Source organism: Pseudophryne corroboree, chromosome 2 (genome assembly GCF_028390025.1).
Source record: "Pseudophryne corroboree isolate aPseCor3 chromosome 2, aPseCor3.hap2, whole genome shotgun sequence".
Lineage (NCBI taxonomy): Eukaryota > Metazoa > Chordata > Amphibia > Anura > Myobatrachidae > Pseudophryne > Pseudophryne corroboree.
In genome coordinates, this window is record NC_086445.1 from 305,391,239 (window position 1) to 305,419,049 (window position 27,811).

At 40.1% G+C, this 27,811-nt stretch overlaps 1 protein-coding gene across 1 annotated transcript in view; it reads right to left on the reverse strand.

Annotated features, from left to right (window-relative positions):
• The window catches only part of LOC135050755 (protocadherin-9-like), a 1,419,038-nt gene that overhangs the window by 663,418 nt on the left and 727,809 nt on the right, over positions 1-27,811 (reverse strand). Inside the window, exon 3 of the mRNA XM_063957118.1 lies at positions 11,382-11,583. Within this exon, the coding sequence (XP_063813188.1) occupies positions 11,382-11,583 (202 nt within the window). The remainder of the gene's footprint in view (positions 1-11,381; positions 11,584-27,811) is intronic.

Below are 27,811 nucleotides of genomic sequence, written 5' to 3' on the forward strand. Positions count from 1 at the left end.
GCTTCCCATTGGTAACATATCTATATCTATATATATATATATATATATATATATATAGTACAATTGATGGACCACTGCAGTGCACTTTAAATAATCGGTACTAAAATAATAATCCTATCTCTTATTGCATGAAATATTAGGATTGCATATCCTTATTGTGTTGTATGTGTGTGACTATTCTGCACAATGCACTTAGGCCCTCATTCCGAGTTGATCGTTTGCTAGCTACTTTTTGCAGCAGTGCAAACGCATAGTCGCTGCCCACGGGGGAGTGTATGTTCGTTTGCAAGTGTGTGATCGCATGTGCAGCCGAGTGATACGAAAACGTTTTTTGCAGTTTCTGAGTAGGTTTGAACTTACTCAGCCCTTGCGATCACTTCTGCCTGTCTGGTCATGGAATTTGACGTCAGACACCAACCCTGCAAATGCCTGCATTTTCCCTACCACTCCCAGAAAACGGTCAGTTGACACCCATAAATGCCCTCTTCCTTTCAATCTCCTTGCGATCGGTTGTGCGAATGGATTCTTCGCTAGAAGCATTGCACAGCAATGATGCTGTTTGTACCCATACGACTTGCATGCACATTGTGGTGCATACGCATGCGCAGTTTTGCTGTTTTTTTAACTGATCGCTGTGCTGCAAAAATTGGCAGTGAGCGATCAACTCGGAATGACCCCCTAAATACATAAGCATGCAATATGAAGTATACTGTGGGACTTTTTCAGATGCAGAAGATGTAAGAATCATTAATATAGGCTAATGCAGCAGGAGGCTTCTGGTGTAAATATGTGCCCCCTGTATGCATGTGTGGTCCACTGCTGTGTCCATGGATGCAGCATTGGATCATTCTGTGGGACCATCGGTCATCTGCGTAATCTTCAAGTTACTTGAACTGGCTGATGCAGCTCTGTAAATGAAGCCAGTTAATCTGTGTCAGAATGCTGTCCAGCACCACCCCCTCCCCACCCCAAAATAGACTTGTTCTGCCCATGTGTAGAGTGGGTCCTGCTTATGCGCAGATCACCCACAATCAGATTTTGATGTAAACCATCAGATTTGTATACAAATCTGAATCAGGCCCTGTGTTCATTACAGTAATGGACATCAAAAACTCATGGTTAGCAACCACTGATGTTCCCAATCTGATGGATATGCTTTTTCATCAAATTGTGGGTATTTGATGGTTACCAGCCATCAGATGCTGCTTTCTGATGCCTATTCAAAGACTGACAGCTTAAAAGCAGCTGCAGATACCTGGAAGTGGTGTCCACAGCTCAGCTTATGTGCACATGCATGAACCTCAGACTGCTTTTGCACATATGCAAATGGTAACAATCGATGGTTATACCCTTGTATGTTTTTGATGAGATAGCCATTAGCAATTGCATCACTTGATTTGATGTTGGAAGCCTGACAATTATTTGACGTCGAGGACTGGCATTTAATGACACACATACTTCTAAACACACATACAGGGGGGTATCCAATTAGCCTTGATTTTTTTCAGCCATGAAAAACGGTTTTCTTGATATTTTTTTTTACATTATCAATTTTTTTTTGACCTATACAGTTATTACTCATTACAATCATTACTCATTACTCAATCATTACTCAAATTTTCTATTTTCTGGATATTCTGGATGGCGACTGGTCAATTAGTCATGGTAAATTACTGGGGCTAATTGGATATCGCCTACAGTACTGTATGTACTATAGATGTGATCGAGTCAGGATCTCAATGGTCGGGATACTGGCAATCAAAATACAAATGCCGGAATCCTGACAGCGCTTGAAATGCCACTGTCGGCATCCCCGTTGGGTCACAATCCTGGGACTGGCATCACAATAGCCGGGATCCCAATCGAGTGACTGCCAGGCAACTGGAGAGGTAAGACGCGTAGGGGAGGATGTAATTTTTAGGCTATGAAAAGGGAGGGTTAGGGGGGGATGGTTAGTATACTTACCTGACCCCTTTCTGGATTCTAACCATTGGGATGCCGTGGTCAGTATTATGACCGCCAGCATCCCGAATACTGGCATTTCAGTCCCAATCCCTATAGACAACTTGTGACTTTCACTAAAATAATTCAAGCAGTAGTTTTAGTTCATCAAATCTGTATAATATTACTATATTCATGTTTAATCAAACAAATGAATTATTTAACTTATTTATTAATTTGTGTATTTACTAACTCATTTTATGTCAAAAAAATTTAAATAAAAATAAATAAATTACAAATGATAAAATACAATATAACTTGTGCTTTTACACTGTGTGGCATACAATGTACACATTTTTTGACATAGACTGCAAGGAAAATCGTGATACTATGGGCCTAATTCAGACTTGATCACAGCAGCAATTTTGTTCTCTAATGGGCAAAACCATGTGCATTGCAGGGGGCAGATAAAACATGTGCAGAAAGAGTTAGATGTGGGTGGGGTGTGTTCAAACTGAAATTAAATTGTAGTGTAAAAATAAAGCAGCTAGTACTTACCCTGCACAGAAACAATATAACCCACCCAAATCTAAATATATCTGCACATGTTATGTCTGCCCCGCCTGCAGTGCACATAGTTTTACCCATTAGAGAACAAATGTGCTGCTGCTATCAGGTCTGAATTAGGCCCGATGTAAAGTGCTATAGTTTTTACTTTTTAGTTTATTATAATTTTTTAAACTAATTTAAAATCATCCACAAAGTCAGAAATATTTCATAGCAGAAATAATGTAAAGACAGCTATGTCAAACAAACTTTTAACTTATGGCCCATTTATACAATTATGACTAATAAAATATCCTAGATTCCAAATATGGAATTACATTTACTTACTGTATGTTAAAGCTGAAAACTGTTTTTCTTAGTTTTTATTTTTATTTTCATAGCACATTAATTTTAAATATCTAATAAGCAAGTCTTGAGTGTTCTTTAATTTACCTTAATATAAAAGTTGAGTCAGAAGTCTATATATAATTAAACTGGAATATATTAGTTATTTGAAACAGGATGAAATGTAGGCTAATTGATATGATTATATAAAATATTATAAACTAAACCCAATTGAGGCTGTACACTGGATATAGTACTTTGGTCTGATCTATCTCTACATACCTGCATTGTCTAAAGAGTTTCAAAAATGAGTTTTCAGCCTTACAAAAAGCATTGCAATTAATATTATCATAAAAAAATTGCTTTTAAAGTTGATTATACATTCTTTTTATGTCTCACATTTGTTATTAGTCTGAAACTAAAAGGTACTGCAACAAGGTAAAGCTTTTCAAGGACCATATTGCATTGTACCTATATAAAAGTTTTTGTTCATCCAAGTGATTAAATCAACATTTTTAGCTATTAACATTTATATTTCATCATAGTAATACTTTAAGAAAAAACAGAAATTGTGTCGTACTTTTGATTACCAAGACATTACAGAGTTCTTAAAAGAGAAAAGCTGCAAATTTTATTCTGTGCAAATGCACCTATTTTTACAAAGTGAAATGGTAATACAATAGCAATACATGTAATGACCCATACACAATAATGTAAAAAAATGTAAAGTCAAAATTAGTAGTGAATAATGAAAATATTAATATAACTTGACTATTAGTGAATAACAATTTTGTTTCCTCACTAACTGGGCATAACTAACTGGGCATCCATACCCTGTATGGCACGAGATGTCCAGCGTGATTTTCAGAGAGCAGTAGCATACTGTACCTTAATTTTCTTTCAATTTTGCATTAGCTTGCCACTTTAACCACACAAGATTTGGTTATATAAACATACAAGGTCGAAGATGAAACATAAAGGAACTTAGCATAAGGAAAAGTAGTCCCACAAATATGTAAAAAGTTGTATACCAGCAATGTCGTTTTGTTGCTTGTGTGTGTTTAATTATGTGAACAAAATGCAAAATTTTGAGCAAAACCACCCTCTTCACAGCCGAGCCATGTGGGACCTTGTGCACAGAAAGGGACTATTTGGTGTGGCTGCAGCAACAGAAAGGACACGTATATCTTTGCATAAGTCATTATTATGGAAGTAATAAAAATGTTTTGTAAGTACTATCACTCTATGATCCCCTCTCCTTTAAATTAAACTTTCCTGTCTTTTCTTCTAATATACAGCTTGCATCAACTCATTTACTGCATGCTTTACGTTAATGAGCAGACGGACATTTGAAATACCTTTATTACATATGCCATTATTATGCATGTTAATGTTTTCCTTACATTGGTCAATATACAACTAAATATGTGTTGTCTCATATAGGGGGGTACTTCTCAAGCATGGAGAGAGATAAAGTAGACAGAGATAAAAACCTAAGCAATACGCTTTTAACTCTCATTTTACAGGCTGTGTGCCCAGGAGGTAAAACAAAAGGAATCCCATAAAAGTAGAGGCCAGGGCACTGTCACTAAATGTTCTTTATCTACCACTTTATCCTTTTGCTGCAGTGGGGTTGCTCACCCCTGTGCTAAAGGCATTTTTTTAATGTTTAAATGTCTCACATTCACATTCAAAAATCAAAATAACTGATTATGTTTTATGTAGTGCAGAGAAGCGTAACTAAAGGGAGGTTGAGCAGGGCTTGTGCCCTGGGAACCTTGGCAGGCCCAGCAGAGGGGGGGCACTGCTGGCGGCCAGGGCATCATGCCCACTCGCTCCCACTACAATTGCTTTGCCCCCGGGCCGTCCCCCATTCCGCTGCTATGTGAGGGGAAGAGAGCACAGCGCCTCTCCTGCACCTCAATGTGCTCAGTGTCTGGTCTACAGTGGTGAGTCTCATTGGTTTGGTTTATAGCCAATCAGAGCTCATGGACTGACTCCTGATTGGCTGTCGGTCCGTGAGCTCTGAATGGTTAATGAACTGATACCAAGATACCCACCGCTAGAGACTGGACTTCATAAAGCATTGAGGGGCAGGAGAGGTGCTGTGCTCTTCTCCCATCACATAGCAGATAGCAGCAGTGAATGGGGGGGGGGGAAGCGGGAGGAGGGGTTAATATGTATTGTGGGGCACTGTGGGGCTATGTGGGGGTTAATATGTACTGTGGCACTGTGGGACTATGTGTATCTGGCACTGTGGGGTAATATGTATCTGACACTGAGGCATTTGTGTATCTGGCACTGTGGGGCATTTGTGTATCTGGCAATGTGGGGCAATGTGTATCTGGCACTGTGGGGTATTGTGTATCTGGCACTGTGAGGCAATGTGTATCTGGCACTGTGGGGCAATGTGTATCTGGCACTGTGGGGTAATATGTATCTGGCACTGTGGGGCATTTGTGTATCTGGCACTGTGGGGGAATGTGTATCTGGCAATGTGGGGCATTTGTGTATCTGGCACTCTGGGGCAATGTGTATCTGGCACTGTGGGGTAATATGTATCTGGCACTGTGGGTAATATGTATCTGGCACTGTGGGGCAATGTGTATCTGGCACTGTGGGGTAATATGTATCTGGCACTGTGGGGTAATATGTATCTGGCACTATGGGGCATTTGTGTATCTGGCACTGTGGGGCAATGTATATCTGCCAATGTGGGGCATTTGTGTATCTGGCACTGTGGGGCAATGTGTATCTGGCACTGTGGGGCAATATTTATCTGGCACTGTGGGGCAATGTGTATCTGGCACTGTGGGGTAATATGTATCAGGCACTATTGGGCATTTGTGTATCTGGCACTGTGGGGCAATGTGCATATGGCACTGTTTGTCTGCATTTGGTGTAAAAAGGGGACTCTGCCTGCGTACTGTGTATAAAGGGGATTCTGCTTACTGTGTAAATAGGGAACTCTACTGCCGTGATGTTCAAAAATTGAATGAAGGTGTACTGAGAGATGACATAAGGGGTAGGTGATAGTGTGCTGAGAGATAACACAAGGGGTAGGTGATAGTGTGCTGAGAGACGATGCAGGGGGAGGTGATAGTGTGATGAGAGGAGACAGAGGGGGTAGGTGATAGTCATGTTGGCACACCCCATTTTTAGTGGCCATGCCCCTTCAGGTATGTGGCCATGCCCATTTTTCTGGGCGCACACATAGCTGATTTTATGGGGGGTTTTCTTGTTTTTTTTGGGGGGGGCGTCACTCGTTATCTTGGCCTGGGCTCCAAAAACCCTAGTTTCGCCTCTGATGTAGTGTCCACAAACAAATAAAAATCATAATCTTTTTGCTTTTTCTAATAAGTGAAATAAAATGTAACCAAAATATTCAAAACAGTGGGGGGGTTTTCAGAAATTTCAAGAAACTGAACAAAAAGCATATTTTTTCACAAACGCTACAAATAATGACTTTGTAGTTCTTAATTTGTTAACAACCCACCTTTCCAAAAAAAGAGTAAAATTCCATGTGTAGATTTTCACAGCACTATCTCATACCTCCCAACTGTACCGAATTTGGTGGGACAGTCCCGTATTTCATGATCTGTCCCGCAGTGGGTGGGGGGGGGGCAGTTGGGAGCTTACCCCACTGAGCAGAGCAGTGGTGAATAGGTGCTGTGCACATGCGTACAGTGTCTATTCCCTCGGCAGTAAGGGACAAGGGCAATAGCCAGCAGCTCACTGAGCGTAGTTCATGACCCCATAGTGGTAAAAACGGGGTGTGATTTGCAATTGCTGCAGCTGATGTGAGGTCACGCCCCTTACCAGTGAGGCCACATCCATATCTACAAGGCCAAGCCCTCTAATTTAAGGCATGCATGGCTTTCCCTCCTAATCAGACAATGCTATCTGCACTTGAAATGATAACGTATTCTTCTCATTGTACTTTCTTGATTTAAATTAGAATGAGAAGTGTAGAACTTCCTGCTACAGTTGTTTCTTTATTGTAGCTATCACATATTTCTTAAAATGAACATTGGGGGTTTCTGTCCCCCACCAGAGTCATTATTAGCAGTTAAAAATATCTATTATGCAGATTTTAATCTAACATCATTAGTACGGATTGAGTAAAAGCCAAATTGCAATATACATTTGTTCTTACAAAAGATTCATAAAGAAAAAAGACTATAGGGTAGATTTACTAAAGCTTTTAAAAATTAAATGTGGTGATGTTGCCCATAGCAACCAATCTGAGTGTAGCTATCATTTCTCTGTTGCATCCTAGAAAATAATAGGCACAATCCGAACTTGGTTATTATTACAGGCAACACCTCCAGTAGTCTGTTTTAGAAATTTAGTAAATCTAACCTATCACTATTTCTGCAGTCTTGTTTTCTGCATTTAATGAGCTACAGTATTCCTGCAGTCTGAAGATTCTGTGATGCTGATTCTATAATGTGACCCATTCCACCAAGTACAAGATGTTCTGCTCCTGGATTTCCCTCTTAGTTTATGATTGCAGTCACTTGTGTTAGAACACTCTTCTCATCAATCTATTAGTTGAACACAGGTGACTGCAATTTGTAAAGTAAGAGAGAATCTCAGAACCACAGCATTTTGTACCTGGTAGAAGGGTCTGCATGATGGTAATACTATGGGGACTTTCAGACCCAATAGAGAGCATGACTTGGAAGCTAGGAACATCATCCAGTTAAATGATGCCACAGAAAGTTTCTCAGGAGCACAGTGGCCGTCATCATTATTATTATTACTGTTTATTAATGAGGAACTACAGACTCTGCAGTGCTGTCTGTACTAGAGGGGAGGACATAAAGGTAATGGGAGTAGTGCAAAGTGTATGTGGGGGGGAGGTGCAAGTAGAACATGTCATGTCCCCATAGAGTAAATGCAGCATCAATATATTTAGCTATTGTGTGACAGATGTGTTTTTATTGTGTAGGCATGCGACAGGCCATTTTTAACTTTTAGGACTCTGGCCTCAGAACCTTTAGTATTCAGTCTGAATTCTAATTGAGATCTATGGGTTCACTGTTCTCTAGACGTCTATAATAGTAGTAATCTAAGAAACTGCAGGACTCTCACGCTGCAATGATCACCTTCAAAATAGAATTCTCACATAAAACGCACTGAGCTTATCCACCTCTGGTGACTGGGAAGTCTGAATATTGCCTTATCTGCTGTATTGAATGACATGTATACATATCAGTTTACTAAGTAAGAATCACCGACGTTCCAGTACCTTGATAATCTTTGTATATTGATAGTTATTGCATGATGTGCTAATTAATGTTATTTCTTAGAAAATAATTTGGAGCATACATTAATACACAGGAGCAGTTGTATTACCTTGACAAAACTACCCTGTTTTCTGCACAGCCGATTGTGATCTGCAATATGAGATTTAAGGGCTAGTGTGCGTGCGCAACCTTACACATTGCAGCCACATCCTGAACGGGGGAGGGTGACATCACAAGCAGCTACAACAATTTAAAAAATGTCAGCTGGCCGCCTTACAGCGGAGCTTTCCCCTAAGGGGTCAACCTTAGTTCCGATGCATCCGCAATCTAATTGTGGACACATCGGGAGGCGGCTTCACACATGCTGTGCGGCCTTGCCCTGTGCTGGGTGGCCCCCGGCATGTGAGGAGATGGACGCAGATGTGGCTGCGTATGCAGTGATCTGCGTTTATCTCTGAATAAGGCCCTATACATGGTCGAGTCACATTATTATGACCACCTCCTACATTTGACGTTGGCAGCGTGTAGCCCATGAAGTACGTTATGTGTCAAAAGTTGGGTACATAAGGTGTGCGATATGTCATCTGCACACATATCACTCATTGCTGTCATGGGTAAAAGGGGCAATTTATCTGAGTTGCAAAAAGGGATGATTACCGGCTTTCAGGCCAAGGGTGGCAGCATATCTGAAACAGCGCCAATTGTGAACTGTTCATGTGTTGCTGTGGTGAAGGTGTATTGTGACTAGACAAATGCCACCATTGTGAAAAACCGACGTGGAAACTGCGGATCACCACGTGCCATTGCTGTAAGAGGTAAACATCAGCTACGAAGATGCATGAGGGCTGACCGAAACGCTACAGTGGAGCAGATCACCATCAAAATGAACCTGGAGGCTATGAGACATGTCTAAAATGACAGTTCAGTGAACGTCTGGCTGCTGTCCGTGCTGCACATGGACGGCGGTTACTCTGGCTGTTAGATTGTGCATATGCTTCATTGATCTATATCATAAAATGTATGCATAGAAGCAGGGCCTAGGAAATCTGGGAGTGCTGGAGCATCCACAATATTGTGCTACCACTGCCATTAACCATGTCTGTGCTGGTAAGGGAGGGATTACATAAGCACCACCAATCATTTTACAGTTTGTCCCTATAAATATATATGCACCTTATATTAGTTGAGAGCATTGTATATATCCATAAGATTTCATTGGTATACATTTTATTTTAGTCTGAAAATTGACATACTTATAGCATGTGTTTAGAACCAAAGACAATCTGTGTTCCCATGTGCAAAACACTTATGAACCCCTATAAACATAAAATAGGACCTGACATGCCTAAATGATGTAAATATGCTTGTTGCTTACTATTTGTCATACAGGTTGAGTATCCCATATCCAAATATTCCGAAATATGGAATATTCTGAAATAATGACTTTTTTGAGTGAGAGTGAGATAGTGAAACCTTTGTTTTCTGATGACTCAATGTACAAAAACTTTGTTTAATACACAAAGTTATTAAAAATATTGGATTAAATGACCTTCAGGTTGTGTGTATAAGGTATATTTGAAACATAAAAGAATTGTGTGAATGTACACACACTTTGTTTAATGCACAAAGTTATTAAAAATATTGGCTAAAATGACCTTCAGGCTGTGTGTGTATAAGGGGGATAATTCCAAGTTGATCGCAGCAGGATTTTTTTTAGCAATTGGGCAAAACCATGGCCCTCATTCCGAGTTGTTCGCTCGTTATTTTTCATCGCATCGCAGCGATTTTCCGCAAACTGCGCATGCGCAATGTACGCACTGCAGCTGCGCCAAGTAAATTTGCTAAGAAGTTTGGTATTTTACTCACGGCATTACGAGGTTTTTCCTTCGTTCTGGTGATCGTAGTGTGATTGACAGGAAGTGGGTGTTTCTGGGCGGAAACTGGCCGTTTTATGGGAGTGTGTGAAAAAACGCTGCCGTTTCTGGGAAAAACGCGGGAGTGGCTGGAGAAACGGGGGAGTGTCTGGGCGAACGCTGGGTGTGTTTGTGACGTCAAACCAGGAACGAAACTGACTGAACTGATCGCAGTGGCAGAGTAAGTGTCGAGCTACTCAGAAACTGCTTAGAAATTTCTATTCGCAATTTTGAGAAACTTTAGTTCGCAATTCTGCTAAGCTAAGATTCACTCCCAGTAGGCGTAGGCTTATCATGTGCAATGTTGCTAAAAGCAGCTTGCGAGCGAACAACTCGGAATGAGGGCCAATGTGCACTGCAGGGGAGGCAGATATAACATGTGCAGAAAGAGTTAGATTTGGGTGGGTTATTTTGTTTTTGTGCAGGGTAAATACTGGCTGCTTTATTTTTACACTGCAAATTAGATTGCAGATTGAACACACCCCACCCAAATCTAACTTTCTCTGCACATGTTATATCTGCCTCCCCTGCAGTGCACATGGTTTTCCCCAATTGCTAACAAAAATCCTGCTGTGATCAACTTGGAATTACCCCCAAGGTGCATATAAAACATAAATGCATTTTGTGCTTAGACTTGGATCCCATCGCCATGATATCTCATTATGGTATGCAATTATTCCAAAATACAGAAAAATCTGATATCCAAAAAGTATTTTGGATAAAGGATACCCAACCTGTACTAAGCTATAGTTTCTTTTTCATTTTTTTTATTAGTTGTCATACAAAGCAATACTTTTCTTTCTCTTTTTATTTCCATTCAATAAAGCTGAAATGGATCAATGCAAAGTGTTCCTGAAAGCATCAATTCACACTGTATGCTTTACTTTTACTAAATGAGTGTTGCTTTACCACAGTACAATACTCTGATGAATTATCAATATCCCACAGATGTATTGTAGAATAGTTTGATATTACAAAATTCATGTGAATATAAAAAAATTGGGGGGAAATAATTTAAATATTTAAACGATTAATGCACAAGTATAAAAGGAATATTCTGCAATAAAGTTTAACTTATGAAATCCCACCCAAAACTGATGTTTTAGTTTTAACTTTTAGTAGACTTAATACTCCTATAATTATAAAGGTGTATTGTTATTATGTTATGTTAACTATATTACTTTATTTCTACAAGTATTACAGAAGAATTAATATTGCAAAAAACAACAAAATAAAATACAATAAAAAACATTTTTGAGGAAATATCCCAGTGCATTTGACATTTGTTTTAAGACATGTTAACAGCTCATTGACATTTACACCAATTACTTTCTTTAATATCTCTTGATCATATACTGTACCATATATAAAATAACTGACTTACCAGAGTTCGGGTCAGAGTTTCCATCAGCTTCAGTCCTCTTGTCTGGAGAAGCTTGGTCGTAGAATTCTTCCTGTGGCTGAACCAGAGGAAGAGGGTGTGAGATCAATGTTCCACTTCCTACAGGGTCATGGTCTCCTAGACCACTGTCACTGCAACTTTCTTGGGAGCCGTCGGGGAGATGAAAGGTAACGCGACGCTGAGACTACAAACAAGAGCATAAGAGGATACACTTGTTATTCCTCTTTATTTATGTAAACACATCACAGTTTATTTGATTAAGTTATTCTAAAACAAAAGGTTTATCAAAAGCAAAATAATCTATATATTTGTGGCAGTAGTGTAAAAGGTGCTATATATATATATATATATATATATATTAAAAGATAAGTTTGTAAAAAATATACAAATAAATAAATATATAAAAAATAACTTCATGTCCATTGTGATAATACTGGTTTTAATAAAATATTATTTACATTATTATATTAGTTTGGTTGTAAACCTTTATGGGATAACCTTATTGATAAGAGAGTATACCTTTAAAACCCCCAGAGAATTTAGAGGCAAGCTCACATACATTATTTTATGGGATCTTTTATATTATGGTTTGATCTATTAGATTACATGTAAAGAAATACATCTTTGATATTAAGAACCTTAGATGTTGTTATGAAGCCTCAAAGTATTGTTGCTGTGTAAGCTATTCCATTGCACTTACAGTATATGGTGTAGTTATCATATAACAAACATAATATATCTATTTATGAGTGCCCCCCAGTTTTTACTTGAGGTATCTCTGTTCGGGGTATTACTAACAGAAGATTCACAGAGAGGTGCTGCTCACATTTCTAGTTAGGTAGAAGCACAGGATAAGGGATATATTCTAATATATATATATATATATATATATATATATATATATATATATTGTGAATGTGAATAAATTCAGCTAAAACATGTTAATACTTGTGCCATAAAATTATCATTTAGACAATTAGATCTACTACAGCTGATATGATGCAATTTTAGCATATTATCAGTCTCTTATTGGCTCCAGATCAAAGACCATTGGGCAGGTTAGTACAGGGAACATTTATGCCAAGATTTTGGCAACCACAAAACATAGTTCATGGGTATAATTTAATTGGTGTGTGACAAGATTGCTGCTTCACATGGACATCTTTACAGATAAGAAACCTTTATTTTTGATTATTAATAAGACCTGGCCTAGTCTCATACATACTACAGTATTTCAAATGCAGCTGAACATGGTTAATGGAGAGATATATCAAACATTCTAAATAGGGTACCTTGAGATGACCATAGCAACAATCAGATAGTAGCTATCATATTATAGAATGTGTTAGATCACTGGATCTCAACTCCAATGGTCAAGGACCCCGAAAAGGTCATGTTTTCTGGATTTTTTTAATTACGCACAGGTGAGTAATGGAGTTATTGAGGACTGGCGTTGAGACTCTCCGTGTTATATAAGTGATAGTGAGAATCTGATTGGTTGTTATGGAGGATAACTAGACATGCCCTCTTTGGCAGTTCTGATAAATAACCCCATTAGTGAAAACATCTTAGTAACTGGTACCCATTCACACCATTTGTAAAGAATATTGCTCATCTATATATTATTTTCTCCATCATTCCTCTTTTTCTTTTGAAGAGGTGAATCGAGGGATGATATATAACAATGTAAGTTCTTTGTTAAAAAAAAAAATACAGTGCACAGAGGTTTGTTTCCTCCATCCATGTGCTACTGGAGAATAACAGTGCCACATCTTCAACGAAATATAACAGAGCTTGCTTGGTTATTGTGGTATTATCAAATTACATCATCTGCCAATCTTTATAGTCTTGATTCATGTCTACTATACAGTGTATAATCCAATATTGCTCTGGTTGCAACTCTATCTTATAAGAAGAAGTGTATAAAATGTCAAACAAAGTCATAAAGCTCTATAAACTTTGTGTAGTTACTTACTGCAAAATGAGTGACAGTTGCAAATGTAGCCATTAATCCCACATACTGTACTATTGTTGAAGAAAAATAACACTGAAATCATCTATAAAGTAAGAATGACCAGGGTGACATTTATTTTGCAGATTATTCAAACATAGATTCACTGGGATGTAGTTAATATACCGGCTGCCAAGATCCCAGCATTCAAGATCCCGACACCGGAATACTGACAGCCAGTAAAATGCCGTTGGTAGCAATACCGACCGCTCCCATGTATTCCCATTTGGGTGGTAGGTCCATGCCACTGCCCGAGGGAGAATAAAACCCATTGCGAGCAAAGCTCGCCGCTAGGCCCGAAGTGTGATGAGCGCAGCAAGCCGAGGAGGGAACTCTGTGCCAGTATTCTTGCTGGCGGGATGCTGCTGTTGTGATCCTGATAGCCGGCACCCCATAAGCCGGTAAATAATACTGAATCCGATTCGCCATATGCATTACAGGAGACTCTCATACAGAGAATGTTCTGGGATAACATGATATAAGGTAGAAATAAACATAGCATTTATTGTATATACAGTATACTGTATGGTACAGTACACAATAAAATTTTCCTGAGGCGTTACTCTTACCAGTGTTCTTTTTTTCTCATAATTTAGAGTCAAAACTTAACATAACAATATTGAATATTGAGGTCTAGCTCCGTTTTTTACACATAAGATCATGTATCTAATTAAGTGCAATCCCTTAGGCAACTACATCATTTAAAACATGTTCTGAAAATTGCTAATGGTGCTATATCCAGAAGGATAACAATGACAAGCTGCTGTGAGAACAAAGATAGCTAGTCCCAATTAGATAATGAAAAAAATACATGTACTGTATATGTGACACACAGCACTAATTTAGCAATGTTATTGAGTTGAAATTTATGATTGTGTGCATTTTAAGGATTTCTTTTGGAAAATGTGTCTACAAACTATATGAACCCACATGTGAAAATTGTACTCCTTTATTTTCAGGACTGATTTACATTGATAACAAGTGAGTGTATTTAGGTAAATGTGTCAATGGGGCTTCTTCTTCAGCTTCTAGGCAACCTTTATATGGTGAAGTAGACTTTTATCAATTTTATGAAAACATTTAATGTGACAGAAATCAAGCTAAACCAGGAATTACTTTAGGAGAAAACTGAGTATTTACATTTATAAAAGGGTGGATATTCAAGTGGTAGTACTGTAGAATGGAACTTGAAATTACATTTTCACTTATTGCCTTATGCTTGTTTCTAATTAGTTACATATTTACATAGTTACATAGTCAGTGAGGTTGAAAAGAGGCAAACTGCCCATCAGGTTCAACCTGTATTCTGTGTTAATCTATACATATTATTATGTGCCTGCTGAAGTAATGGCTTGGTACCAAATGAAAACAATGATTCTTACCACTCCCAGATAATATAATGTCCATATGTTAAATGTTATAGCCCTGGATACATTTATCAGTTAGGAATTTGTCCAATCCGCTTTTAAATACATTTACAGAGTCTGCCATTATTACCTTCTCCGGCAGGGAGTTCCAAATCTTTATTGCCCTTACCGTGAAGAACCCTTTCCTATGTTGTGTACGGAATTTCCTCTCCTCTAACCTAAGCGAGTGCACACGCGTCCTATATAGAGTTCTTTTAATAAACAAATCTGCTGCTAGCTCCTTGTAATTACCCTTTACATATTTGAAGATATTAATTATGTCTCCTCTTAGAAGCCTCTTTTCTAGTGTATACATATTTAACCAAACAAGCCTTTCCTCATACTCCAGAGACTCTAACCCTTTTATAAGTTTACTAGCTCTTCTTTGAACTCTTTCTAGTTCCCCGATATCTTTTTTATAATACGGTGCCTAGAACTGAACACAATATTCCAGGTGCGGACGTACCTATGATTTGTACAGTGGCAGGATTACATCCTCGTCCCTTTACTCTATGCCACGTTTAATGCAAGCAAGCACTTTACATGCCTTATTTGCTGCACTTTGACTTTGTGTACTGTTATTAAGGCTATTATCTATAAGCACCCCCAAATCTTTTTCCACCATATTTACCCCTATATTTTCCACATCCAGAGTGTAGGATGCATGTGTGTTTCCCCCCCCCAAAATGCATACATTTGCATTTGTCTATAATAAACCTCATTCCCCATTTAGATGCCCAGGTTTCCAGTTTAACTAAGTCATTCTGTAAAGACTCCACATCGTCTACTGAATTAATTACCTTACACAGTTTAGTATCATCTGCAAAGATTGATACTGTGCTTTCCAGGCCTATTCCTAAATTATTGATAAATATAGTGAAGACCAGTGGGGCAAAAACGGACCCTTGTGGTATTCCGCTGACTACTGGTGCCCAACTGTAGAACATCCCATTGACCACTACTCATTGCACTTTGTTATCCAGCCAATTACTTATCCATGTACAAATAATATAACCTAGACCAAGTTCCCGTAACTTGTTGATAAGCCTCCCTTGAGGAACTGTATCGAAGGCTTTTGCAAAATCTAAATATACCTCATCCATTGCTTTTCCATGGTCAAGATTCTTGCTCACTTCCTCATAGAAGCTAATTAAGTTGGTTTAGCATGATCTGTCCCTTACAAACCCATGCTGACTTTTACTAATAAACTTTGTAGCCTGTAGGTGATCCCAATGCTATCCCTCAAAATGTCTTCCAATATTTTAGCCACTGTAGAGGTTAAACTAACTGGTCTATAGTTTCCAGGATCATATAGGCATACCTCCGCTATGCGCCAATCCCTTGGTACCATGCCTGATCTAATTGAACTATGGAAAATCAAGTATAGGGGTATTGCTAGCTGTAACCTAAGCTCCATAATAACCCTTGGATGAATACCATCGGGCCCTGGTGATTTATTAATATTCACATTACCTAGTCTCTCCAGGACTACTTCCTCACTTAAACAAGCATCAAGCCAAGAGTCATTTTCCTCACTGTTGTTATGCACTAATGTCACCGGCTCATCCTCCCTGGTAAATACCGATGAAAAAAATTGTTCAATATTTCCGCTTTTAATTTGTCATCATTTAACAAAGCTCCCAATTCATCTTTTAAAGGGCCTACGTTCTCCTTCTTTAACCTTTTACTGTTTATACATTTATAAAACTTTTTAGGAATGGTTTTACTCTCTATAGCGATTTTTTTCCGTATATAATTTCAGCTTCCCTTATCGCTTTTTTACATTTTTTATTGCATTCCTTGTAATACCGGAATGACTCCACCCCTCCATTAGATTTAAATGTTTTGAAAGCACGCCTCTTATTAGCCATTGCTTCCTTGGCCTCCTTATTAAGCCACATTGGTTTTTGTTTAGTACTCCTGCATTTACTGCTCATGGGAATGAATTTGTGAATATTGTTTTCACGCAACCCTTTAAAAGCCTCCCACATTTCCTATGTGTCCTTGCCTTGAAACAAAGCTTCCCAGTCAATGTTGTTTAGTGCCTGTCTCAGCATATTGAAATTAGCTTTTCAAAAGTTAAATGTTTTGGTCGCTCCCTTATAGCTATGTTTCTTAAAACTGATGTCGAATGTGATCATGTAGTGATCACTGTTTCCCAGGGTCTCCCCAACTTTAGTGTTTGATATAATGTCCACATTATTGGTAATAACTAGGTCCAGAATAGTTTTACCTCTAGTTGGGTCCTCAACTAATTGAGTCAAGAATTGATCCGTCAATATATTTAAAAACATGCTGCTCCTAGTTTTTACACATGAAACATTACTCCAATTTATATCAGGATAGTTGAAGTCCCCTAACACTAGGATGTTCCCCATTCCTGATACTTTTTCAATTTGGTGTAAGAGTTGTTCCTCATTGTGTACGCTAATATCCGGTTGCTTGTAGCATGTGCCAATGATTAGTTTCTTTGCCTTAGTGACCCCACTTGTGATCTCAACCCATAGCGACTCCATGTTATCTCCTGCCCTCTCGATAATACCCTCTATTAAGTTTGGTTTTAGAGATGGTTTAACAAAGAGACATACCCCTCCTCCCCTTTTGGCAGCCCTGTCCCTCCTAAAAAGAGAATATCCCTCCAAATTCACAACCCAGTCGTGAGAGTCATCCTACCAAGTTTCCGTAATACCTATAATATCATAAATAGACTTTGATGCAAGCCATTCCAATTCCCCCATTTTACCCGATAGGCTTCTTGCGTTCGCAAGCATACATCTTAGTTTATCATCTCCCTTGCCCTTTTGATTTAATAGTACCTTATCTATATTTACAATTGCATTTCTAGAATTACTCTTACAGACTGTTAATCTCCTCCCTCCCTTTCCACTCCCTTCATTCTTAATACAGCCTTCCTTACTGCTTTTTAAACCCCTTCTTCTGATGTTAGTATCTTCCCTTATGCTATGGACATCACTTTATATATACCGTATTGTTGTACAATAATCATCAGTATGTAATAAATTTGGAAAATCTTGAGCAATACCTGTGTCAGTAATTCCAGTGTCAATATCCATGCAGATGCCCTTGGCCTTGCCGGCTGATCTTTCACTGTCCCCTCCTCCTCCCCCCAATTTGTTCACTACCCCCATCTTTCCTGTTCTTACTGTTTGACCCGTAGCTTCTAATTAAACCCTTCTTCCAGGCACCTAGTTTAAAAGCTCCTCAAACCTTCTAACCATCCTACCCCACAGGCCCCTCCATTCAGGTGCAATCCATTGCAACAAAAAAGATGGCGTCTGACTGAGAAGTCCGCCCAGTATTCCAAGAACACCCCTCTTTCCTGAACCAATCCCTAAGCCACACCTTATCCTCCCTAATCTCCCTCTGCCTCCCTGGGCTAGCGCGTGGCACTGGTAATATTTAGGAGATTATTAACCTAGATGTCCTTGTCTTAATTTTCTTGCCTAATTCCCTATAGTCTTTCTTAAGGACATCCCACCTACCACAAACTTTGTCATTGGTGCCAACATGCACCAATACTGCCAGGGTTTTACCAGCCCCTCCTAACAATCTATCTATCCGGTCTGCAATGTGCCATACCCAAGCACCCGGAAGACAACAGACTGTACGGCGATCATGGTCCCGGTAGCAGATTAGACAGCAATTTCCCAAAACTAGGGTGCTAATTCAGACCTGATCACAGTGGGTGCGCGGTTGCACAGCAGCGATCAGGTCTAAAGTGCGCATGCGCCGGTGTCACAGTGCGCTGGCGCATGGCAGACAGCCAAAAGCTGTCTTAGCCCTGCGATCACCTCTGCCTGATTGCCAGGCAGAGGCGGTCGCATGGCGGGAGGGATGGGCCAGCAGCATTTGGCCACCATTTAGGGGGTGCGGTCCGGGCAACGAAGGCATGCCCAGACTGTTGGGGGGTTGGGATGCTGTGGCTGCGTGATGTCACACACAGCCGCTTCGACCTGGGCAGTGATGAGTAGCTCCCTGCCAGCGTGCAGGAGCTGCGCTGGCTGGGAGCTACTCCTACAGTACAAAAGCATCGCCACTGTGTGATGCTTTTGTACTTGTGCGACAGGGTAGGGCCTGACATGTGGGGCAGACGCCCTGTGCTGGGTGTCCTCCTGCGTGTCATGGAAACTGATCATAGATGTGCTAAATTTAGCACATCTACGATCAGGTCTGACTCACCCCCTAGGAACAGACTGTTTTTTTCAATACATGCAGAGGGTGGACAAATAAGTGTAATTCTACAAATAGCAAAGCATGTATATTTATATTTTAAATATGAACTTTTCTGACCTTTAGCTGCAATTTATACTGCAGCAGACTTTTTTCCTTCTTTGGCATACAACAATTTTCCTTATACCCTTTTTTCAACATTCTAGGAAACGTAACCTTATATCTAAATTCTAATATACAGGAATGTAACCAGAACTTCATTGGCCTATAATACTGAAAGGACCCATGTCCCCATTTCTTGGGAGACATCTCTCTTATTAATTTTAGAGATGTGTGGCGGGCACGTGTTTTGTGTTTTGGTTTTGGATCTGGATCCTCGCTTATGTTTCGGATCTGGATTGGTTTTGCCAAAATCACTCTTTCGGGTTTTGGTTTTGGATCTAGATGATTTTTAAATAAACACAGAAACAGGTAAAATCACTGAATTTGCGGGTAATTTTGATCCTACGGTATTATTAATCTCAATAACATTCATTTCCACTCATTTCCAGTCTATTCTGAACACTTCACATCTCACAATATTGTTTTTAGGCCAAAAGGTTTCATTGAGGTCGCTAGATGACTTTGCTAAGCGAAACAAGTGTGCGGCACAAACACCTGGCCCATCTAGGAGTGGCACTGCAGTGGCAAACAGGATGGCACTTTTAAAAACCAGGCCCCAAACAGCACATCATGCAAAGAAGAAAAAGAGGTTCAATGAGGTAGCTGGATGACCAAGCTAAGCGAAACAAGTGTGCGGCACAAACATCTGCCCATCTAGGAGTGGCACTGCAGGGTCAGACAGGATGGCACTTTTAAAAACCAGGCCCCAAACAGCACATCATGCAAAGAAAAATAAGAGGTGCACCGAGGTCACTGGATGACTAAGCTAAGCGACACAAGTGTGCTGCATCAACACCTGGCCCATCTAGGAGTGGCACTGCAGTGGCAGACAGGGTGGCACATTTAATAACTAGGCCCCAAACAGCACATCACGCAAAGAAGAAAAAGAGGTGCAATGAGGTAGCTGGATGAATTTGATAAGAGACACTAGTGTGCGGCACAAACACCTGGCCCATCTAGGAGTGGCACTGCAGTGGCACACAGGATGGCAGATTTAAAAAATAGATCCCACACAGCACATCATGCAAAAAAGAAAAAGAGGTGCAATGAGGTAGCTGGATGGCTAAGCTAAGTGACGCAAGTGTGCAGCACAAACACCAGGCCCATCTAGGAGTGGCACACAGTGGCTGAATGTCAAAAGTGGCCAGCAATTTTTCAGGCCACTGACAGCATCTCCAGCATGCCCCTGTTATTTTTCAAAAAATTGTGCACCACCAAATTAATTGTATGTGCAAAACATAGGACGTGCTGGAATTTGCCCAGATGTAATGCATGCACAATATTGTTGGGCTTATACGGCAGTAACCCTGAACTTAAGCGGCAGTATCCCTGAACTTATATGGTAGTACCCCTGGACTTATACAGCTGCACCGCTGGATTTATACGGCAGTACCACTGGACTTATACAGCAGCACCACTGGACTTATGGCAGCACAGGACACTAACACTGGACTGATGCAGCACTACACAGCACTGGACTGGACTTATACAGCAGCACTGGACTTATGGCAGTACAGGACACCACCATTGTGACTGGACTGATTCATTACAAGACACCACCACTGGACTGATGCAGCACAAGGCAGCACAAGACAGTACTGGAATGACACATAAGAGCAGGTCATCACCCGACGTGCCACACCACTTTCCCACACAGACACTGAGGAGACACATCCTCTTGCTACACTCTCCAATTCAGGAGTGAATATGACGCGCAACTCCTTATATGGAATCCAAAACCCATGAGAATCCAACAGCGGGATGATAACATTTTGCCTCGTTCTGGATTCCGAGTCAGGCGGGAAGTCCCAAGTTGGGCTCGGATCCGGGCTCGGGATGTGAAGTTCTGGGGGTTCAGTTCTCAGGGAACCAAACCCGCTCATCCCTAATTAATTTTATGCTACTTAATAGTGCCCTAGTTCATTTTCTGAATCATAGTAGTGCCCTAGTTTATTTTGTGAAGCAGTTAACATGATGTCACGTTGTAGGGCTGCCAGTACACATTAAGCCACGCAGTATCCCAATTCACATTATGGCATACAGTGTCCCCAGTTCATATTATGGCACATTACAGTCACCTTTGTATACACTGTGCCGCATTAGAGTGACCTCAGTTCAAAATATGAGATGTTACAGTTCCCAAGTACATATTGTGCCACATTGAAGTGTCCCAGTATTTATTATGTAATGTTAAAGTACACTGCCTAAATTCTGAAGCCTTTGCAATTGTTGTTATTATGCTTTATCAATACACTAATACTCTCTCCTAAAGTGTATTGTTAGTATTTCACCTTAATGTACATTTCCCAAAGTACAATATGAGTTTCATTTTAAAAAGCAGAAAAATTGTCATAACCCCACTAAAGTGTGTAGATTTGCAGAAAAAATATTGAAATTTGCAGAAGAACCAAACTTTGCATTAGTTGATAGAAGGAGTTGGGCAGAGTGAGAGAATTTCTATCTAAGTATGGATGTCACAATTCCAGTGGAGGCAGAAACTAGTCCAAATAAAAGAAGGTAAACAAGATGGATATATTAATAGATACAGTTATATGAACCAAGTTCAATAGACAAGAAAATAGTCAGTGTCAAGCGGAGTTTGGTACACAGGTTAAGAACATTTTAAATAATCAAAGGTAAGCTGATTCATTAGATTCAATGAGAACATCAAGAATAGCTTAAAGCTAACTCAGTTCATTAAAAAGGATGAGCAGATCAAGAATAGTCTGAGACTAGCAGGATTCAGTATACAGGGTAAGAAGGAAAGGGCAAAGTATAAGATAAGTTTAATGAAGTGGATATTTTCGTGAATGCCCAAACCGTAAATTGATGGCAAAACTAATATGTATTTTTACAAGGAAGTATAGACACTGGTCATCTGCATTAATCACTACCATCTTGATTATGGCACATTCCTGGGAAAGGTGGCCATTAGTTGTTGAAAGTGGAATTATCAGAGTCAATTTTAATAATGAAGTATATAGGTATGCCTAGTTTTGCCATATTTTGGGGGCGGGGTAATCAAAATTGAAAGATGGAAGACAGAGAATGGTGTGTTTTAGCAATTTCAGCTCTGCATTGCACTTTTATTTTCACTAGCCACAAGCTGTTGGAGATAATGGTGGTCATTCTGAGATGATCGCAGCCAGCAGCTTTTTACTGCTGCTGTGATCAACTTGTCCGCGCTTATGGGGGAGTGAATTTTAGCTTAGCAGGGCTACGATCGCTTGTGCAGCCCTGCTAAGCTAAAAACATTTCAAGTAGAAGTAGACTAGCCCTGGACATACTTACCCTGTGCGACAATCCCTGCGATGCTGGAGCCGGCTCTGATGTCAGACAGCTGCCATCCGTTCTGTTGGACACGCCTGCGTTTTCCTCACCACTCCCCGAAAACGGTCTTCAATGCTCCGGATCCGCCCAGGTATGCCTTCTTCCTGTCAATCTTCTTTGCGGTCCACTCTGCGACCGCTTCCTTCTCTAGACGCGACGTAACTCGGCTACCCCTGTCACCGGGCAACATCGCGCACGCGCACTGTGGCCGCCGCGCATTCCGCACCCGTTCACACCGCAGCGATAAACTGCTGCATGCGAATGGGTTGGAATGACCCCCAAAGTCTATTGAAGGTGCTCACTGAAACCTTCTTGATCTATGTTGAAGAAGCGCATGCTTCCAACATATAGTATAACATTGCTACACAGGGCCGGTTCCAGGCCTACTAGTACCCTTAGTGAGAAAATTTTGAAGCAAACACACACACCCTGGAAAGTGGGCGTGGCCTCGCAACTTCATATTATCAAACTATAATGAAATATATTTTCGCACCCTCTCTTACACACAAAATTAGCAGCCTTACACATAACAGCCACAGTAGTGTTCCTTACACATAATGTCTTCAGTATAGTGTCCGATACACATAATGTCTCCAGTATAGTGTCAGACACATAATGACCTCAGTAGTGCAGTGCCCCCAGCAGTGCCATATACACAATGTATGCCCCCCAGCAGTGCCACACATGAAATGCCCCGCAACAGTGCCAGATACACATGAAATGCTCCCAAGCAGTTCAAGATAGACATGATATGCCAGGCAGCAGTGCTAGATAGACATGATATGCCCCCCAGTATAGTGTCAGAAACATATTGACCCCAGTAGTGCAGTGCCAGATAGACATGATATGCCCCCCAGCAGTGCCATATACACATGATATGACCCCCAGCAGTGCCAGATAGACATGATATGTCCCCCAGCAGTGCCAGATACACATGAAATGTCCCACAGCAGTGCCAGATACACATGAAATTCCCCCCAAGCAGTTCCAGATAGACATGATATGCCCCGCAGCAGTGTTAGATAGACATAATATGCTCCCAGTAGTGACAGATACACATGAAATGCCCTGCAGCAGTGTCAGATAGACATGATATGTTCCCCAGCAGTGCCAGATACACATGAAATGCCGCACAGCAGTGCCAGATAGACATGATATGCCGCACAGCAGTGCCAGATAGACAGGAAATGCCCCCCAGCAGGGCCAGATAGACATGATATGCCCCCACAAGTGCCAGATAGACACAATATGCCCCCAGCAGTGCCATATACACATGATATGTCCCCCAGCAGTGCCAGACACACATGAAATGTCCTACAGCAGTGCCATATACACATGATATGCCCCCCAGCAGTGCCAGACACACATGAAATGCCCCGCAGCAGTGCCAGATACACATGATATGCCCCCAAGCAGTGCCAGATACACATGATATGCCCCCAAGCAGTGCCAGATAGACATGAAATGCCCCACAAGCAGTGCCAGATAGACATGATATGTCCCACAGCAGTGCCATATAGACATGATATGCCCCCCAGCAGTGCCAGATATACACAATATGCCCCCAGCAGTGCAAGATACACATGTCCTCACAGTGCCAGATACATATATGCCCCACAGTGAAACATGTCCCCATAGTGCCAGATATGCCCCCAGTGCCAGATACACATGTCCCCACAGTGCCAGATATGCCCCCAATGCCATATACACATGTCCCCACACAGTAGTGCCAGATATGTCCCCAATGCAGTGCCAGATATGCCTCCAATGCCAGATAAACATGTCCCCACACAGTGCCAGATATGCCCCCAATACCAGATACACATGTCCCCACAGAGTGCCAGATATGCCCCCAATGCCAGATACACATGACCATACACAGTGCCAGATATGCCCCCAAAGCATTGCCAGATATGCACCCAATGCCAGATACACATGTCCCCACAAAGTTCCAGATAGGCCCCCAATGTAGTGCCAGATATGCCCCCAATGCATAGCCAGAATTGTCCTCAATTCCAGCTACAGTCCCCTCCAAGTGCTGCTCACTGTGCTGCTGTGTGTTCTTGATGGTGGGGAGGAGAGCACAGCATGCGCCTTTCCTGCCCCTCAGTATCCGGCGGCCACGGCAGTGTCTAACTGCAATTAGGCGCAGGTCCACAAGCCAATGAAAGTTGGCGTCCAGCAGCCAATCAGGAGCCTCAGCTGTCGGACTGCGAGCTCTGACTGCGGCCAATCACAGGGCTGTCTTCCAGCATGAGTCCAATGGCTGGCTGCGGGGGGTGGTGCTTGTACTGAGCCTTAACCGGCTGCCGCTGCTTTCTCCACACATTCACTGTTTTTATATATATATATATATATATATCCTATTCTCCTTTGTATTATCCTATTCTGCTATATATTATCCAATTTTCCTATATAGTCTCCTATATATTAGGATACATCTGTGAATTGACTCCGCCCAGCCTTGTGACTCCGCCCAGCATTAGCAAATGAGTCGCAAAGTCACAGATCTGGGCTAATATATAGGAGATAGGGTTGATGTATCAAGCAGTGCTTGATATAGCACATCATCCCCATAGTCTATAGGGAGGAGCTTAACTATGTTGTATTCACACTTGTCCATATAAAGATTAGATACCTTGTAACACACATTGCTAACATATAATTACTGTTATTAAAATTGAAATGTACAAATGAAAATAAAGAGGATTGCAGAAATTTTGGTGATTTAAATCACTGTGTAAACTAGAATGATACAGCTTATAAATTTGCAACATTTAGAAATGTGAATTACTTCTCAAAATAACCTATTACCTTCATTATTTTTAATTATATTGTTAAACAATTGTCAATATGGTTAGAATGAGTAGAATCTGTACAAAAATTAATCACTTATGTTACTTATCAGATTACAAGTAAAAACAGTGAATACTTATTATTTATTATTACCAGTTAATTATAATGCACACATATTCTGCAGCGCTTTACAGACATAATAGTGTCCCAGTGTCTGAAAGCATATTCTAGGTATGTAGCATTGATTAAAAAGAAAAGAAAAGAAAAGAAAAGAAAAAGAAAAAACAAGTTTTCTGCTGAATGGTGTAAAATAACTTTACTTTGTTCACATTAAGATCGTTTTAATTACTGACATTTGATACAGTACATTGCATCGTGCAAAAAAACTGAACCTTAAAATTCTAGAGCAAATGTCAATTAACACTGCAAGAGTTTTTTTTTTAAATGAATATTGACCTGTGAACATTCTGACAGTTATGTGATTGTTAGAATGTTTAACAAGATTGACACTGAATGTAAATGAATTAATTTCCCTGTGTGCTTGCTTTTTTCCCCAAGAGCTTACTTAAAGAATTGCTCTGGGATAGTTGTCATAAACATCCAATATCTCAAGTTCAGTAATCGTATAGATGCAGAATTTATGAGTTTCATAGGAGAGACATGGTAACATATTGTGGAGTTTATCCGCTAATGTTAAGGCTCTAGTGTTCATGAATGCTGTTTTTTTTTTTTTATTTGCTATACATTATTTAGTTTCCTTTCCCAGAGATTCAATACTTAGATCAGTAGTCTGAAAACAGAAAACTCAGGAAAACACTGCACAGAGCTTCTTAAAATAAAACTGTTGCTTTTCTTAAACTTTTTTTCTGAACATATTATTAGTATTATTAAAACTGCATCAGTTTTCCCATTTCTAGAATTTTAATGGAGACTCATCAATATATCATATAGACATATGACTAAGTGATGCACATTCTTAAATACTAATAGAACTGCATACTTTTTATGCCCCAGATCCATGCGTTTCTTGAAATATTTGCCTCTAGTAGCACTTATTACATTCAATTATCCTTGGAAACCAGCACAGTTATATGTCTGGTAAAGAATAGGAAATACCCGCTTATTTACCACAGCAGCTGGAAGGGGTTTGTCAGACCCCTCAAAATTATACACAAAATAAAAAGGATTACCAGCGCTATGAGTTGTATTGCCAATTCAATAAATTACTTGGATCAGTTGATTAAAAATTAATTTTTAATGTAAAAAAGCTGCATAGGACTAAACATTCAGTCAATACATATACACATCTAAAATAATTCATAAAACATTGGCTCTGAGATAATAATAATTGATTTACTGGTAGGAACCAAACCATTAATTTGTGATCCCGGACTTTGTATGCATAAGGATTCCCTCCTCCTTGTATATCAGTTGCACAGTCAGCTGGTAATAACCTGATGTTACCTCATACACAGTTCCACAGAAGGATGGTTAGTTGTTCATCTGTGTAGAGAGTTCAAGGTGTTTCCATAGATTGCTGGATATATAAAGCACAGGAGAGGGTTATTCCTATTTCTTGCATCCAATTTGGGAAGATGGAAAAGTCCTTATCTGGATCAATCTCAAAATGGTGTAGGTTTAGGTTCCACAATGGTTGTGGAACCTAAACATACACCATTTTGAGATTGATCCAGATAAGGACTTTTCCATTTTCCCAAATTGAATGCAAGAAATAGGAATAACCCTCTCCTGTGCTTTATATATCCAGCAATCTATGGAAACACCTTGAACTCTCTACACAGATGAACAACTAACCATCCTTCTGTGGAACTGTGTATGAGGTAACATCAGGTTATTACCAGCTGACTGTGCAACTGATATACAAGGAGGAGGGAATCCTTATGCATACAAAGTCCGGGATCACAAATTAATGGTTTGGTTCCTACCAGTAAATCAATTATTATTATCTCAGAGCCAATGTTTTATGAATTATTTTAGATGTTTATATGTATTGACTGAATGTTTAGTCCTATGCAGCTTTTTTACATTAAAAATTAATTTTTAATCAACTGATCCAAGTAATTTATTGAATTGGCAATACAACTCATAGCGCTGGTAATCCTTTTTACAGTTATATGTCTGTACAGTATCTCTAGCGTGCTACTTACAGCATCTGTATTTACATTTGTTGGTGGGTAGTGCTTTCATTAGATAAAGAGATAGAATCAGCCTAATGATGTGGGTTAATAAGGGGTGCATACTGTACAATAATTACATGAGCATTTGAATAAAACTGAAATATGTTCAAAGTCATTTTTCGTGATTACTGTTGGTAGTTATTGAAATTGCCGCATTCACTATCCCGGTGGCATCCTGGCAGTCAAAATCCTGACAGATCCCAGTAAGTATTTTAACACTACCCCTAACTCTAGGGTAGTTATTGAAATCCCTGCAGTCACTATCCCGATGGCCAGGATGTCAACAGTAGCATCCTGGCATTCAAAATCCCAACAGAT